Here is an 11,563-nt window from a genome sequence, read left to right as displayed (position 1 = left end):
CTTGTCCTTCACGAGTGGAATGTTCATCCGGCTCGCGTTGTGTTTCACGCAGGCGCTGTGCCTGAGAAACCATTATTTAGCTGAGGTAGGTATGCTCTTGACAGTCTAGCCTAGTGAACATCCGATGCCAGCCCGAAGTGGGAAAGTACCGAACCACCGGGCTAGTTCGTTCAAGATGAGCTGCAAATGTAGTACTACAGTCTATTCATCGGAAACTGGCCCGCTGGCTTTTGAAAGTCGGATTTGGGCCGAATTGAGGATCAAAAACCCACTTTAAATCTCAAAAATCTGGGTTTGGATCTGCTTCTCCATACATTTTCCCATGGCATACCTGTCCTAATTTTGTAAAACCTGGCTGAATTTTTATTTCCCTGTTCTTGGACTTTTCTGGCCTCAAATGTGGCTAGGAGTAATTGCACGAGTCATACAATGCAGGATATACTGTTGTTTTCACGATATCTACAACTATGTGAGAGAGACACCAAAAAGTTAGGGTGCCAGTTTCCAATGAATGGACTGTACAGTAGTCACGTATTTTAGTCCCAAATCAAAGGAGTCGTTTGCGGAGGTGGACAACAAGGCACTGAGTGTGTATGGATGATACGTCCAGCGCTGAAGAGAACAGCAAGTTCGCTAGGCTGTAACAACTGCACGTGCAACTCAGAACCATAAGTTGAAGTGACCACTAACAGTTAGTGCACTGTCTGTGAACTGCGTTCAGATCAAATGGACGCAGGCAGTGTGTAGCATGCAGTGCACATGACTTGTGACGTCTCAAGCTGAGGTGCAAAACCTACAATGCCCAGCTCATTGTCAAACACCGTTACATGACATCGCCAGGTTAGTGTAGTAGTGACACGACTGTGATGTGTACGTGTCATGTCATGTCTACTGCAGTCTGGACTCGGCAGTGTTGCAGGCTGGGTCTGGACTGCTCTCTCTCTCTCTCTAGCTCTCTCTCTCTCTCTGGCCGTCTGCGGATACAATGTGAACCACGTTCCCTTTTGCGCATCGATGTCAATACAGGACAGTACTTGCACAGCATGTAATAATAATAATAATAATAATAATAATAATAATAATCAGTGGTTAGAGCATCGCTGGCTACAAGCGAGGGTCCCTGGTTCGAGTCCTGGTGGTGACAGTCAATTTTTTCTTCAGACTTTTCCCGTTTGTCTCTTTCCCTCAAACCAGTTAAAATAATAATAATAATAATAATAATACCACAGCACGCGTAATAATATAATTATGTGGGTATAATTATACGTTCCGCTTCTGTCCTATCTCCTATGATCAAATTCCATTATCAAGGTAATTATTAACACGGCGTACTGATGACCTGTGACGCCAGATCATGGATTGTCGGCCAGATTTCTCCATGTAGGCTTGTCCAGAGCGATGGCCCTCACATTCCCCAGCTGACTGCTGCGCTTCAAGTCGATGTTCCTCCTCTGTAAGTCGCTTGTGATGCGCGTCGCAATGGATGTCCTTGGACGTCCACGCCCAGCCTTGGCATCTCCCGCAAAATAGCCCGTCAGCGCGATCCATGGCGGCGCATCCCTGTCCATACGGAGAATATGGCCGGTTAGCTGCCATCTTCTCCTGTCCACGATGTCAGATAGTGGTTCCGTGTTGCACCTCTCATACAGCTCAGTATTTGATATCCTGGCTGGGTAGACTATGCCAATGAGCCGTCGGAGCTGCTTCCGGTGGAAAACGTTAAGCGATTCTGCTTGTGCTGCCGTGAGCCCCCATGCGCCGCAGTTATACAAAAGAACGAGCAGAACCAGGGCATTATACAGGCGGATGCGCCTCTGCTCACTGACCTTCCCACGCCTCAGCCAGAGGCTATACATCCTGCCGTATGCACTCGAAGCGAGGTCTTTCCTCCGCTCCAGGTCCTCACTGTCGCCAATGAGGGACCCTAGCTGCCTGCTGGACCGCCAGGAGTCTGAAGTTGATGTCAGATGCAAGAATTCGGTCTTGGTCTCGTTTACTGTAAGGGACCAATCCCCGAGTTCTGCGCTAATGATGGGGAGGCTTCGCTTCAGCCACTCCTCACTGGTTGAGTACAATGTCACATCATCGGCGTAACCTGTTTCTCCGGGTATGTGACTGTCGGCGAAAGGGCGTTCGGGAAGGTTTGCTCTCACTTGGCGCAGTGCTGCCTCCAGGTAACAAATAAAAAGAACAGGGCTCAAGCCATCTCCCTGGGGGGTGCCGATGGTGCTGAGAAACGGATTGGCAGTTGCCTTTCCTACTTTCACTGATATTTGTGTGTGGAACAGTAGGTGCTGGATCATGCGCACTTCATCGGGGCCAGTCACTAATGCCATGACGTCTAACAGTTTGGTGCGATCGATCGTGTCGAACGCACGGGACATGTCAATCCCCAGCATGTGGCATTCCCAGTTGTATCGAGTCGCCTTGGCCGCAATCCATTGCTGTGTCCATACCACATCTGTTGTACTTCGGCCTTGTCTGAAGCCAGATTGAGTTGGACCAACATAACGAGCAACGTCCTTTGCGATTCGGCAGAGCACTACAAGGGAGAAAACTTTTCGGATGGTGTTCAGGAGGACAATGGGACGCAGGCTAGTCACGGGTCCTCTAGGTTTTTTTGGTTTTTGTAAAGGAATCAGTGTGCCAAGTCCGATGAACGATGACATGTCGGCACCCTCTGCTACGCTTTGGTTGATGATGTCTGCCGCTACGATGGATAGCTGTGATGTTCCATACTTCAGTAATTCTCCAGGGACTTTGTCCGGCCCACAAGCCTTTCCGTTTTTGAGTCGTTTCATCGCTGTTTCCACCTCCGCTGGAGACACTGCCACACTTAGCCGGTGAGGGACTGGCTTCTGGATAGCAGCTGATTGATCTCTACAGAATAGATCCTTGAAGTGCTCCGTGACGCGCTCTGCCTTCTGCTTATCTGAAGCCAAAATGTGGCCATCAGCAGAGCTGACCATGATACTGGATGGCTGAGATCCACTTTTCATGGCCGAAGCAGCAAGGAACATCTGTGCTGAGTCAGGTGCCTGCTCCACCTTCTCTGCCAGTCTGTCGAGGCGTTCATTGGCATCCGCCTGCTGAATTTTTTTATATTTTTTTACTAAGGCCACAGCTGAATGGAACGGATCTTGTGCTGTATCTGGTTCCGCTGCCTCTTTAGCTCTGCCAAGGAGTGGCGACCCGACTCTGCAGGAAGCCGAACCTCCCGCTGCTGCTCCGATAGGCGTGCCACTTCCTGGTTGGGCAGAGTTAACCTCCCGGATGTGGATCTGTGCATATGGCCAACACTGCTCTCTGCCGCTTTCAGGGTGCCATTTACTGCGCTGGACCATTTCTGAGATGGAGAATGTTTATGAGTTTCTTCTGAGCAAGGGTTGGTATGGCTGATGGAAACGCTTTCTTTGAGTTTTGCTTTGTAGTCTTGCCTCACCGTGGCGTCCGACGAAAGCCTCCGTTCAGCCAATGGACCAACGGACCTCTTTGTTTTTGGGTTTGAGCGATAAGCTTTGAACAATCGTTTGGAAATCCATGTCGGCGATGACAATTTTATGGTCGCTTGATGTCAGTGTCCCTGCATACGAGCGAGCACGCTTGATAAGGGGCCTGCAGCGAGCCGGTACTGCGATAAAATCAATCATATTGTATACTCTGCTGATTACACCAGTATCTCTGTTTGTGACTGAGCCAGTCCACGTTGTCCTGTAGCGCATGGAATAACGGAAAAGGGTGTTGGCAAGGACAATTTCCCACGAATTTGCCCACTGAACTAGCGCCTGGCCGTTGTTATTCCGCACTCCTTTACCGTATAGACCAATGCAGGGCGTCTTGCTGGTGCCGACTTTGCTGTTAAAATCGCCCAAACCAAACACCAGAGTTCGGCTGTTGGGAGTATTCCATGCTTTAGAGAGGCAGTCGTAGAAATCTTCTCTCAGCGATGGGGTCTTGTCTGCCGACGGGGCTGTGGGTCCATACGCCACAACGAATCTCACATCGACAGAGGTCTCTGAGGAGCTCTTTGCGGGCAGCGAGAAGTCAGCGTAGCCGACTCGGTCCGACAGCTTTTTATGTTTTCTCAGGAATTCGTTGAAATATTTCGACACGGCGAATCCAATTCCTCCGTGGTGACCCGCGTCCTGGCCAAAGCCCACAAGCCTGTATCCGTCGTCGATAGACCTGTCAAAAGGCTCAGCAATTTTTAGCTCCTGGAGGCCGCAGACGTCCACTCTGTAGGACAATAGGTCTTTCGCTAGCTGTTGTTTCTTGACATTTGAAGTTAGGCCGCGTACATTGAACGTTGCAATTCTCGCTTTAGCGAGGGTCGGTGAACTACGAGCCAGCATGCTACAGGCTGGCATTTCTCACAAGGATAAGCGTTGACAGAGATAGGTAGAGTAGAAGGATGAAGAAGAGAGACAGGAGAGAAAGGGAGAGAGAGAGAAAAAGAACGCTGAGCAATCAGCCCAACACCAATTGCACAGCATGTAGTTCGGGAGAAATGTGCGCGATACCTTATTTCACCAGGGTAGGCCACTTCAGAGAAAGGACTTGAAACTTCGCACAGAGGAAGCTGCTGGCATCTACATGCAGAGGACGATTTGGGAACTTGGCTGTGCCGAAGCTGTGCGCTAGCCTTGGTGCGTGGAGGTTTGTTCTGTCATCGGTCCCCTTTTCGTTCGGCTAATATCTTCATTTTGAAGCCACTCAGCGTTTGAAATTGTGAAAAATCAGCACGTTTCTCTGGCGCACAAGTAACCAGACGTGTAAATTCGCCAACACTCCAAAACACTCCAAAGCTGTGCTTAGTATGACGATAGTGTAAATGTGATAATAAGACAAGAAAGACGAAGCAAACTCTATGAGCACCAAAGAAAAAAAACTCTACCATGAACAAGAAAGCCACCAAGACAAGGCTACTTCTTGCCCAGAGGAACAGTCCCGAAAAGGTGCTATGCAACCAGAAAAGGATACAAGAAAAGAAACAAGTGCAAAATTCCGTACTGCGCCGCACGGTGCGTGAGAACCCCGCGCGGGATCAGCGGAAACTTCGCGGAGAGATTTAGGACACGCATTGCCAAAAGGAGAAGTGTGAAGAGGTCAAAGTACAAGTGCGATTCCAGTGCAAAACAGCAGATCACAGAAAACTATCGCAGGCAAGTCAAACTACACGTATGCATGCGTACCACTACGGCACTAGCAGATCCGCGGATCTGGCGCTAGCAACAATCGCTCGTGATCACATGATCAATGACATAATAATTATTCAAAAATGGCGCTGCTGCGACTGCACACTTCGGCAGCTGGCACATGCACATGGCAAGAAAGAAACGAAAATAATTCAAAAACAGTTCGAACACAACGAAGGAATAAGTTTGAGAGAACAATTAAATTTATCAAGTAGAACAATGTAGTATGAATCTGCCAGGGGGTGCTTGCACCTAGCGCTGGGTGACAGTAAGCGCTGAGAGACAGAAGAGAAAGAACTAACAGAGGAAGAGAAATACTACAGCGCTGCAGAACGACGATCAAACGGCAAATTCAGTAAGTCTGTCTGAGCACGCAGCGCGGACATTCTCCCACCTAGTAACTGACTGCAGTTACTTACGTACATCCAAGTAACACAAACGGGCTACTGGCCGGCGGTACACTCCGGCGGTTGTCTTGACATCAGCGACTCGAACGGTGCCATCTCGGCCAGGGTGAACTGCGATCACGATGCCACGCGGCCAAACTCCACGTGTGGCCTTGTCGTCAGCTATAACAACTACATCACCGGGTGCCAGTTGACGGCATGGCTGGTGCCACTTGGTGCGACGTGTTAGCGTAGGTAGGTATTCCTTGACCCATCGACGCCAGAACATCTCTGTGAGCGCTTGGGCGACACGCCACTGCTTGCGCAAACACAGGTCGGCGTTGTTGAAGACTCCAGGACATAGCGCTGCGCTGGATGTACCAATCAGGAAATGGTTGGGTGTCAGACATTCGTCGTCTTCGGCGTCCAGAGGTACATGCGTTAACGGGCGACCATTGACCAGGCTCTCGGCTTCAGCAAACACAGTCAGCAAGGCTTCATCACGTGGATGCTGTTCCGTCAGTGATGCTCGCAAAGCCACTTTCACGGATCGCACGAGTCGTTCCCAGGCCCCACCCATGTGGGGAGCTGCTGGAGGGTTGAAGTGCCACTCAATACTACGAGCCGTCAATTCGGCAGTCAGACGATCCTGATCGAGCTCACCAATGCTCTCCCGCAGCTCTCGGTCTGCTCCTCGCAGATTGGTGCCGTTATCTGAGTAGATGGCGGCTGGCTGCCCTCGTCTGGCGCTCATACGTCTGATGCTCTGGATACAGGCGTCGGTAGTGAGGCTGTGTGCAACTTCCAAGTGCACTGCTCGTGTGCTCATACACGTAAATAACACACCGTACCGCTTCTCGCGACGACGACCAACCGTGACCTCCATTGGGCCAAAGTAGTCCATTCCTGTGTTCGTAAATGGTCTGACATTGGCTGTGATACGGCACTCTGGTAGCTGGCCCATCTCAGGCTGCAGCGGAATGACACGCTCGTTCTTGCACCGCTGACATTCGGTCCATGTTCTTCTCACAGCGACGCGTAGCTTCAGAATCCAGTAGCACTGGCGCAGGTTGTTCGCCATGCGTTCCTGTCCATGGTGGCCATTCCACACATGGTGCTGCTGCAGTAGCAAACGCGTGTACCGATGGTCTGGGTCCAATATCACTGGTCGCTTTGCTGATGGACGGAGTTCGGCTGCACTATCGGTTCGACCAAACACCCTGATGACATCATCATCGAGACCAGCTGACAGCTTGTAGAGGCGGCTACTACGGCTGACTGGCTCTCCCTTCCGCAGTGATGCTAGCTCATCAGGAAAGCAGTCTTGCTGGACGGTCTTCCACCACAGCGTCTGTGCGTGCTGAACTTCGGACGCCAGCAACTCAGCTGGTAGCTTGGTCGACTTCCTTGCAACACTAGCCTTCAGTTTACGGACATAGCGGACTACCCATGCCGTGGTGCGTACAAGCTTGTGCCATGACGAAAACCGTTCAGGGTCTGGCAGACAGAGGCGATTTGTACGTTGAGCAGCATGTCCGACGAACTCCTTTTTCAGTTCAGCATCATCGGCGTCGTTCTCAACAGGCTCACTGGTGGATGGTACCGTTGGCCACTGTGATGTCGGCTCCTTCAGAAACGCTGGACCTGTGAACCAGCGGCTTGTTGGCGGGATCTCATTCACCGCGACGCCTCTGCTGGCTAGATCTGCGACATTGTCGATCGTCGACACCCAGTGCCAATCATCTGGGTTCGACAGCTCAGACAGCTCGCCAACACGATGTGCGACGAATGGCTTGTAGCGGCGACCGTCTGACTTGATCCAGCAGAGAACGGTCCGCGAGTCGCTCCAGAACACGGTGGAGTCGGGCTGGATCCTGTGGCTGCTAGTGATTGCGTTTGCAATCCGAGCTCCGAGCAGCGCGGCTTGCAGCTCAAGACGCGGTATTGACAGCGGCTTCAGCGGTGCGACCCGGGACTTTGCCGTAACGAGCGCCGTGTCGACTGTTCCGTCGTTCAGCTGAAAGCGAAAGTAGCCGACGGCGGCGAATGCAAGTTCACTGGCATCACAGAAGACGTGAAGCTGGACGTTAGCGACTCCTCCGGGCTTCAAACTGTAGCATCTTGGTATTGCCAGCTTGCCGAGCTCCGTCAGCTCCTCACACCAGCTCGTCCATTCGCCTTGCAGCGACCTTGGCAGCTCATCATCCCAGCCAATGGACGCTCGCCAGATGCTTTGAATCAGGACTCGAGCTCTGATGGAGTAACAGGCAACGAGGCCGAGTGGGTCAAACACTGACATCACAGTGCTGAGAGCCTGACGCTTCGTCGTGCTTTTGGATGTCAGCATCTGTTCTAGGCGGAGCTTACTGACATGGAAACCAAGCGTGTCGGCACTGGGGTCCCAGATCATTCCCAGCGTACGCTCCACTGACGTTGCAGGATCGACGTCCAGACTTACGATGCTTGATGGTGCGCGCATCTCAATCGGCACTGCTTCAAGCACAGTCGGTGAGTTGCTAACCCAGTTCCTGATGTGGAAGCCACCTTGTCTGTGGATGTCAATCACATCTGTCACGATCTTGACTGCTTCTTTGGTCTCGGCACAGCTGTCAAAGTAGTCATCTACATAGTGATGCTCGACAATACCCTGTACTGCACGGAGCTTGTCACGATGCTCGGCAGCATTGATGTTCTTCACGAACTGCGCCGACGTCGGTGAAGAGGTTGACCCGAAAGTCATCACCCTCATCTGGTAGACAGTCGGTTTGCTGTTGCGGTCCTGCCCACGCCACAGGAATCGTTGAGCGCAGCGATCTTGTGGCCTAATGACCACTTGGTGGAACATCTCTTGTATGTCACCACCAAATGCGATGGCCTCCTCGCGGAAACCAAACAGTACGGCTGGCAGCGGTCGCAACAGGTCAGGGCCAGAGAGCAGGGCGTCATTCAGGCTACTTCCCCCGGTTTTCGATGCAGCATCGAAAACCAACCGTAGCTTGTCCGGCTTGTTGGGGTTGGTGACCCCAAAGTGCGGGAGATACCAGGTGGTGTTGGAGTCCACCGCTGCCTGATGGGGAGATAGGATCTCCGCGTAGCGCTTGTCGACATACTCAGCAATCTTCTCGTCGTACTTCGCTAGCAGCGATGGGTTGCGGTCAAGCTTGCGCTCAAGGCTGCGGAGTCGATTCAACGCGTTGCCGTAGCTACGTGGCAGCACTGGGTCGTCTTTGCGCCACAGGAGCCCCGTCTCCCACCTAGTCTCGTCAAACCGCTGTGTTGTCGCCTGCAGCAGCTCAAATGCCCGCAGCTCTTCACGGTTGTGGGCTGTAGCGTGCGGCACCTTGACTCCGAAATCGTCAGTCCTAAACGACGATTTGACTAGCTGGTGAAGCTCTTCATCCTCGGTAGAGATGGTTTGCAGAACGACGTCATCCACTCTGCCCTGACGATGAGATGACCGACCGTGCACGACCCACCCAAGCTTGGTTCGCGAGGCGATCGGCGCGTTGGGCGCGCCTTCAATGACCTCTCGCCCGACCGTCAGGCTGACATTGTCCTGGCCGATCAGGAGCTGGGGCTTCTTGTTATCGAGTGTGTGGACCGGCACGTCTTTCAGATGCGGCCACTGGTTCAGCGCCTTTGCAGACGTCACCGGCTGACACGACAAATCGAGGTTGTTCACTGTCCTGGCATTTCTCAGCTGAAAGGTCTCATCTCCCTGCAACCCAGCAATCTGCAGGTTCAAGGACATGGACTGAGGATGGTGCTGATGCTGCTTATCTGTCCACGTGAGAGACAGTGGCTTCACTGGGCCAGACGCTTGCAGGGTCTTGGCTAATTGGGTGTCTACTAGTGTCACTGTAGATCCCTCATCAAACAGTGCGTACGTCATCACTTCGTTGTCGCCATTTTTCAGGCGTACCGGTACTGTTCGGAGGATGACGCTCGCAGATGGCTTCTGCATGCTGCAGGTCACGTGTGATCCCGTCGTGATGGAGTTAGTCTGCTCACTATCAGCAGAGACTCTGGGTTGTCCTTGTTGCTCATAGTTCTGCGGATGTAACAGAGGGTGGTGAAGACTCGTGCAGCCATCTACGCCACATGGCTTGCTCCGTTGGCAGTTTCGTGCACCATGCCCATACCCGAGACACACATAGCACCGGTTTGCAGACCGGGCCCACTTACGCCGTTCACTCTGGCTCACATCCTTGAATGATTTGCAGGACGAAACTGAGTGGCCGGCTTTCTCGCAGAAGGCGCATGCCCTTGGTTTGCGCTTCTGTTCGGAGATAGTCGCCATTAGTTGACCGGCCCGCCGTTTCGGCTGTTCTCCACCGCTGGTGTTGGTGTTGCCAACGATTGGTGGGCTCACATGGTAAGCTGCAGCCGCACGCTCTGTCAGCCAATCTGACAAATCCTTCAGCGTGGAACGGCGACCAAGACTCTGCACATGCTCTCCCCAGCGGAGGCGCAGCTCATTTGGCAGCTTTGCCACGATGTCTTGGCGGAGCTGCGGATTTGTGAGATGATCCGTCTCCTCCAACAGCTCCATGGTGCTTACCAGGTTCCGCACAGCACTGGTGAGCTCGATTATGCTCTCCAGATCCACTGTTTTAATGCTGTTTAATTCCTTGGTGCGCTTTATGAGCGACTGGATGATGAGGTCAGGGTTGCCAAACCTGAGCCTCAGCATGCTGATCACCTGGTCAACATTGTCAGGAACTGTCAGCATTCCCGCCACAAGGTTTCGCGCCTTTCCCTTTAGCGCCTTTGCCAACCGAGCCATGTTCTCACTTGGAGAAAACTCGCACTCCCTTGTTGACCGCTCATATGAGCTTAGGAAGGCGGGCCACTCCTCGGGGCTCCCAGAGAACAGTGGCAAATCTTTGTGGGCACTCTGCCGAGCGACAAAACGCTTCATATGATCAGTGCTGTTAGGCGCCATGGCCTTCATGGCAGCCCCCAAAGCTGATGCCAACTGCTCGACCGGTTCCGATTGACGCTGGAGCATGGCCTGGTATGCACGCTCTTTAAGCTGGTGCTCTCGTTGCTGTGCATCCAGCTGTTGGTGCAGAGAGGTTACGGATGCTGCCTCACTCTCTGCCACAGTGCCGACCGCTGACCGCATGGACGGTGGTTTCGGGGGTGGCGACGGTTTATCCAAACGCCCACGCGCACTTCTGGCTCGAGGTGCTGGTGTCGGTGCCAAATTTGTCGGTGTGCCCATATGCGTGTTACGCTCACCAGACGTTCTTTCCTCTATGGCCGCCATCTCCATCTCAACTCTGATAGCCTCGACTTTTTCAGCACTCTCCAACTCAATTTGGTGCTGTCGCCGCTGTAAATCGGCAAGTCTCTCCTCAGAGGCGAGTTGTGCGGCCAGTTTCGCCCTGCGTACGGTACTAACACTACTAGTAACAGACTCAACGAGTGACGGAGCAACTGAATATTCCCTCACCGAGGGCTCGGGCGTTTCCATGTCCGCGTCGACGCCGTACCAGTTCGGTCGTCGTGACTCCCGCTGGCTTCGCCTGACGGACATGACTAACAAACCAAACGATCTTCCACCCAACGTAGAAACGATCGCGATCAAAACACTTTCGTTACGTGACTCAGCAGCGTCCCGTACGAACTCTTTAGTGCTGTTCGTTCTTGATTTCTCCAATAGAAATCCGGCTCGAAGGACCATGTAAATTCGCCAACACTCCAAAACACTCCAAAGCTGTGCTTAGTATGACGATAGTGTAAATGTGATAATAAGACAAGAAAGACGAAGCAAACTCTATGAGCACCAAAGAAAAAAAACTCTACCATGAACAAGAAAGCCACCAAGACAAGGCTACTTCTTGCCCAGAGGAACAGTCCCGAAAAGGTGCTATGCAACCAGAAAAGGATACAAGAAAAGAAACAAGTGCAAAATTCCGTACTGCGCCGCACGGTGCGTGAGAACCCCGCGCGGGATCAGCGGAAACTTCGCGGAGA

At 52.5% G+C, this 11,563-nt stretch overlaps 1 protein-coding gene across 1 annotated transcript; it reads right to left on the bottom strand.

Moving 5' to 3' along the window:
• Positions 1–5,606: 5,606 nt before the first annotated feature.
• Positions 5,607–11,123, bottom strand: LOC135812988 (uncharacterized). The gene has a single exon (XM_065326207.1). It carries the CDS (start codon positions 11,121–11,123, stop codon positions 5,607–5,609), a length of 5,517 nt encoding a protein of 1,838 aa, XP_065182279.1.
• Positions 11,124–11,563: the final 440 nt, after the last annotated feature.

Source organism: Sycon ciliatum, chromosome 3 (assembly GCF_964019385.1).
Source record: "Sycon ciliatum chromosome 3, ocSycCili1.1, whole genome shotgun sequence".
Lineage (NCBI taxonomy): Eukaryota > Metazoa > Porifera > Calcarea > Leucosolenida > Sycettidae > Sycon > Sycon ciliatum.
This window is presented reverse-complemented; position numbering and strand designations above follow the sequence as displayed.